At 68.4% G+C, this 6194-nt stretch overlaps 1 protein-coding gene across 3 annotated transcripts in view; it reads right to left on the bottom strand.

Moving 5' to 3' along the window:
- PTPRN (protein tyrosine phosphatase receptor type N) overlaps nt 1–4826 on the bottom strand; it is a 52637-nt gene extending 47811 nt beyond the window's left edge. The window contains exon 1 of one of the 3 annotated variants that reach the window (XM_050969654.1): nt 4728–4826. In XM_050969654.1, coding sequence (XP_050825611.1) covers nt 4728–4734 — 7 coding nt within the window. In that variant the 5' untranslated portion in view covers nt 4735–4826. The remainder of the gene's footprint in view (nt 1–4727) is intronic. The other 2 variants (XM_050969653.1, XM_050969655.1) reach the window with 2 other exon arrangements.
- Between the last annotated feature and the right edge of the window lie 1368 nt (nt 4827–6194).

The raw sequence follows: 6194 nt of genomic DNA on the forward strand, positions 1-6194 counted from the left end.
TTGGACTTTCGAGGCTTCAAGGTCCGGGAGGAGGAAGGTAAAGTGCAGGGCAGCTTTGGAGCTGGCACCTTGCACCCTGGGCCTGCCCAAGTGCTCCCTGCTGGGGGCAGGGGGGCCCCTCTACACCCCCCCCTTCCCAAGGGCTCTAAGGAACCCTGGGGTGCTGGGCAGAGACCTCCCCTTGCCCAGGGTCACGTGCCTAATATGCCCTGCGTCAGGACGCACCTTCACTCCTCTCGCTGCCTGGCTCCAGCCCAGTACGCAGGCGGGTGCACGGGGGTCAGGGCCAGTGGGACCTGGAACATTTCACCACCAGGGCCCCAGCCTCCACCCAGGTCTCTCTGCCCTCGTCAGAGACTGGAGCCTTCCCAAGCCCAGCACGGGTCCCATCACAGCCTGGCCTCCAGCCGCACCTCTGCCTGCACCGAGGGACTGCCGTGAGCAACGCCCGCGCCCCCAACAAACCCACTGCATCCAGCTCAGAGCAGCCCTGCCTGCCCAGCGCTCCAGCCGGCTGGCTCTCCTCTGCCCTCCATCCCTAGCAGCATCCCCACTATTCTCTGCTCCCCTCAGATGGCCTCCCCTGGCACAGGACTGAGGTACCCCTCCATCAGTAGGGCTGCAGGCGGCTCCACACAGGGGTGCTGAGTCCCGGGGTCCCAGTGCAGCACCAGGCCCAGCGCAGCTCCTACCCTGGTTCACCGGCACGCCCTGGGCAGCAGGCCTGGGGGAGCCCCCTGGCACCCACTGGTCAATGCGCTATGGGAGGGAGCAGAGCTGGGCAGTGCAGGAACAAACCCCGCTGGGGCACAAGTAGAGCCCCAAGCCAGCCCCAGCCCAGACAGGGGCCTGGTGGGGACACCCCAGCCCAGCGGGCAGACAGAGGGCACTCAGCACCTCCGGCTCCTTCCCTAGCATCGTGGAGGGGACTCCGGATCGGGCCCTTCCAGCTGCAGGCCTGGGAAATGCAGGAAGCCCAGCTCAGCCCCACTACTGCGGGGAACCCCAATATCGGCAGGCCTGGCACCCTCTAGCCAAGGCACAAGAGCCCCAGTGTGGGGGGTGGAGAGGAGAGGAGAGGCTGCTTGGGGAGGGGGCGGCTGGCACATCCCTGGCACCTGCCATGAAACCCCTTGGGCTCCAGGGACCTCGCCTAGCAAGGGAGGGTACCAGCCTGTGTCTCTCCTCTTCCAGGCACCCACCTGGACCCCGCAGCTGACACCACAAAGGGGCAGCAGCAGGACCCTGGGCAGGAGGGGCCCAGGAAACCCACGGGCAGGGGGTCTGCAGCCTGGAACAGGCAGCCGGGCTGGAGAAGGAAGCAGCTGGGATGGCGTCAGCGGGAAGGGAAGCATTTCCCCAGCGCTGACAAGCAGGGACCAGGGACCCAGTGACGTCTGCAGCTGAGCAGAGGAGGAATAATGCCTGAGACAGGAGATGAGAGCATCCTACAGGGCAGTGCGAGCTGGGGGGGCTGTGGGGCTGGGCCTGCGAGCTCCGTGACGTGCCTTGTGACAGGCAGCCACGCAAAGGGGTGACATCATCGCCCTGCAGGGAGCAGGGGGACCCAGCTAGCTACCTGGGATGGAGGGGGGACCTGGACTCTGCTTGTGCTCCTAGCTGCATTCCTTGGGGGTTGTTTGCAAAGCCTCCGGCTGGATCCAGCCCTCCGAGCCCCATCCCTGACAGCGCTGCCGATGCTCCCAGCCCTTGGGGGAGCAGGATTAGGGCTTCCAGGTGCAGCCCATGGGGTCACTCCTGCAGCCAGCAATTTCCCAGGGCTCTGCCCAGCCTGGGATGGAACTAGAGTGTGGAATGACGCTGGGGGCAGAGCCCAGGGGCTGAGAGGGAAAGAGTCCCTGTCCGGCCCCAGTGAATCAGGGACAGGAGAATGAAATCGCCACCAAACTGACCCCCCATGACCTGCTCCCCCAGGGGGAAGCTAACAGCAGTGCAGGGAGCCTGGGACTCCCAACACACCAACAGAGAGGGGATCCCACTTCCTCCCCCACCACATGCACACAGTGACCCCCCAAAAGCCACAACGGAGCACCACAGCCAGCACCCCAAGCCCAGGTGTGCAGGGCAGGTGTGTAGGCTGCAGCCAGTCCCCCCAGTCCATGCACTACTGGGGGGCCCAATGCACAGAGGGGGAGAAAAGGAGACTGCCTCTCACTCCCCCCCACAGCCTCCATAGTTGGGGTTGAGCAGCAGCACTGCCCCATGCATGGGGGTCCAGAGGAGCGGAGAGGCAGGGTGCTCAGAGAGTAACCCCACCCGCCCCTCACACAGCCCCCATTGGCTGTAACCCGACTGGTCCCAGCTAGACCAGGGCCTCCTGGCTTCCCATCCAATGCTGCTCCGCTAGCCTGGATCCCCCAAACCTTGGCTCCCCCAGCGGGTCCCAGTGCCCCTCAGCCCGGCCCAGCCGCCCCCCCCGGTCCATCGCCCCCCGGCCCGGCTCTCACTGTGGGTCCCAGCGTCCCATAGCCCGGCTCGGCCCCCCCACAGGTCCATCACCCCCCAGCCCGGCCCGGCCAGGGTCTCACCATGGGGCCCGGTGCCCCCCAGCCCAGCCCCCCTACGGGTCCGTCACCCCCCGGCCCGAACCCCCCCGAGTCCATCACCTCCCAGCCCGGCCCGGCCAGGGTCTCACCGTGGGGCCCAGCACCCCCTAGTCCAGCCCAGTCCCCCTACGGGTCCGTCACCCCCCGGCCCAGCCCGGTCCGACCCCCCACGGGTCCATCACCTCGCGGCCCGGCTCTCACCGTGGGGCACGGCGCCACCCAACCCAGCCCGGCTCGGCCCCCCACGGGTCCGTCACCCCCCGGCCCGCTCTCACCGTGGGGGCCGGCGCTCCCCAGCCCAAACCGGCTCGGCCCCCCACGGGTCCGTCACCCCCCCGGCCCGGCTCTCACCGTGGGGCCCGGCTCCCCCCAGCCCAGCCCCCCACGGGTCCGTCACCCCCCGGCCCGGCTCTCACCGTGGGGCCCGGCGCCCCCCAGCCCAGCCCGGCCCCCCACGGGTCCGTCACCCCCCGGCCCGGCTCTCACCGTGGGGTCCCGCGCCCCCGGCCCCCCACGGGTCCGTCACCCCCCAGCCCGGCTCTCACCATGGGGCCCGGCGCCCCCCAGCCCGGCTCGGCCCCCCACGGGTCCGTCACCCCCCCGGCCCGGCTCTCACAGTGGGGTCCCGCGCCCCCGGCCCGGCCCCCCACGGGTCCGTCACCCCCCGGCCCGGCTCTCATCGTGGGGCCCGGCGCCCCCCAGCCCGGCCCCCCACGGGTCCGTCACCCCCCGACCCGGCTCTCACCGTGGGGCCCGGCGCCCCCCAGCCCAGCCCGGCCCCCCACGGGTCCGTCACCCCCCGGCCCGGCTCTCACCGTGGGGCCCGGCCCCCCACGGGTCCGTCACCCCCCGGCCCGGCTCTCACCGTGGGGCTCGGCCCCCCCCGGGTCCGTCACCCCCCGGCCCGGCTCTCACCGTGGGGCTCGGCCCCCCACGGGTCCGTCACCCCCCGGCCCGGCTCTCACCGTGGGGCCCGGCTCCCCCCAGCCCGGCCCGGCCCCCCACGGGTCCGTCACCCCCCGGCCCGGCTCTCACCGTGGGGCCCGGCGCCCCCCAGCCCAGCCCGGCCCCCCACGGGTCCGTCACCCCCCGGCCCGGCTCTCACCGTGGGGTCCCGCGCCCCCGGCCCGCAGCAGCCGCCCGGCCGCCAGCAGGAGGCAGAGCAGCGCCCGCAGCAGCCGCCGCCCCATCCCGGCCGCTCAGCGCCGCACCACGCCGGGCCCGCAGCCCAGCACCTCCCACCGCCCGCAGCCAGAGCCGGCCCCGCCCCCGCCCGACGGGCCAATCGCAGCCCGGAGCAGGGACACGCCCCCGCAGGGTGCACCAATCGCAGCCCGCCACTCGGACACGCCCCCAAGCGGAGAGCCAATCGCAACGCAGCCTGACACGCCCCTCCGGCTCAACTAAATTGTGCAGGGACACGCCCTGAAAACAGCCCCGCCCCTTATGGGATAAACCAATCAGAACGCTGGCCACAGACCCGCCCTCCAACAGAGGGACCAACCGCATCTCGCAAACGGGGTTAACCCCTGGGACTGCACCAATCACACTTGGCCATAGGACACGCCCTCTCTGAGGGGCCCCGCCCACTGCTGGTGAAACCATGCACAGCCCAGGTGGAGGGCTGTTCCCTACAAGAGACACGCCCCCTGAGTAACAGACCAATCACAGCCCAGCCCTGGGACACACCCTCACACCAGGTGAGCCAATGGGATGGTTGTTGGTCTGGCCTCCCAGGAGGGACCCTGGTCCTCCTGTTTGCCCCTGGGGCAGATTCATTGTCGCGGTGCAGGAAGCTGTGGGGGGGCAGCCAGTGGGGCAGGGTGGGGTAACAGGGCAGGGCTGACAATGGGGCAGGGTGGGGTAACGGGGCTGGGCGGGCAATGCAGACAATGGGGCTGGGTGGGGTAACGGGGCAGGGCTGACAATAGGGCAGGGCGGTACAGTGGATGGGGGTCCTGCTGCATGACGAGGGCTCGTAGGCAGTGATATCAATAGCTTCACCTCTAGTAAACCATAGACCACCTCACGCCTGGATCCCACACCCAGGGCAGGCCAGCACCACACCTCTGTGGGCAAGGCCTTGCCCATCGCAGGAGGGACAGGGACCACTCGCTGTTATCTACAGATCATTTGCCGGGGGGCGGGGGGTGAACTCACAGCACATGCGGGCAGCGCAGGTTCCAGAACCACAGCATGTCCTTTGAGCCGCCCAGTTCCTGTGCCTGAAAACCCTCTTGCCTCGGCTTTGTGCACGATGCCAGTCTCCAGCCCGGGCTGGTCCAGGAGCCAGGCTCTTCCTTCACTGCTCACCCAGGGGGCAGCTGGGAGAAATGCTGCGTGACAGACCGGCTGGGGCTGATTAGAGCTGCAGCTGGAGCTCCAGCCGGGCGGCCAAAGCAGAACCAATTGATTGGGGAACACGGTGCTTCTAGGGGATGTAGCTCAGACATCCCTTGCTCCAAGAACCCCAAAGCCTGACTCCTCCCCAACCCTGGACCCATGGGGAGCTCCTGCCCCTTTCACGGCAAGGTGAACCAACGTGAGGCATTTAGAGCCACAAACAGGAAGTGCTTCCCAGCCTTCCCCGGGACAGGGCAGCCGCTCTACTGAACCAATCAGCCCTTTACGAACATTAGCCAACGGCTCCTTGTCCCCAGGGCCGTAACACAGCCTGGCACAGGTGATGGCAGAGGCGGGCTGAGAAGCCAGGCTGGTCACATTGTACAAATACTGGCGTGTGGCTGGAGGCAGGTTCAGAGCCAGCAGCTGGCAGTGCCAGCCGGGGGTGGCTCCTCCGGGCCGAGCCAAGCCGGTGCCCTGCGACGGGAGGAATCACCGAAAGCGGCTTTCTTCTAACATGACCAAGGAACTTTGTTAGACAGGAGAGTCTTGGCCTGCTGCCCCACAGAACTTCTGCCCCGTCCCCTGCAGCCCCACCCCACTCTGCAGGGTGAAAGAAGCAGGACCCAGCTGTCTACAATGCAGACAGGGAATAGCCTCCCTGCCCCCCCCTCCCCAGCTCGCGATGCTGCTGGCCTCTGGGGTACCATCTCGCGGCCCCAGAGTATCAGCTCCTAGGGGCTTCTCCTCATAGAGTTGTGGGGCCAGCACCATGCAATAAGGGGCACACGGCCATTCAGCTGGGCTTGGGACACGAGAGATGCCGCCTGTTTCTCTGCAGCAAAGGCCTGGCTCAGGCTCCACCAGGTAGGATCTGGGGGGGCTCCAGTGCCAAGGGCTGGTGGCCAGTCTTGGTACCGGAGGGAGGCTCTTGGGTTCAGCTGGGGGGGCTCTTGGCTCCATTCCAGCAGTTAAAGGCAGGAACTTTCAGCTCCCGTGTGCTGGCTGCTTGGGCCTGTGCTGACCTGGCACCCCGCAAGCAGCTGGGCTGGGGGTCGCCCCACAGCTCAGCAGTTACCACGTGGGCTGTTGGCTGGTGAATGCCCCTGGCAGTGGGCAATGCAGAACCCTGCACCTGGGGGCACAGGGCAAGATGCTGCCAAGCCACTCCCTAAGAGCCTGGCCCCAGCTGAGTGGTGCGTTGCTCGGGACTGTGGGTGGCGAATGGCACCCGAGGCAGGATGCCCCATCCACCACCGATGGGTGTAGCCTGAAGGACGAGGG

This window comes from Gopherus flavomarginatus, chromosome 10 (assembly GCF_025201925.1).
Source record: "Gopherus flavomarginatus isolate rGopFla2 chromosome 10, rGopFla2.mat.asm, whole genome shotgun sequence".
In the NCBI taxonomy this organism is placed as follows: domain Eukaryota; kingdom Metazoa; phylum Chordata; order Testudines; family Testudinidae; genus Gopherus; species Gopherus flavomarginatus.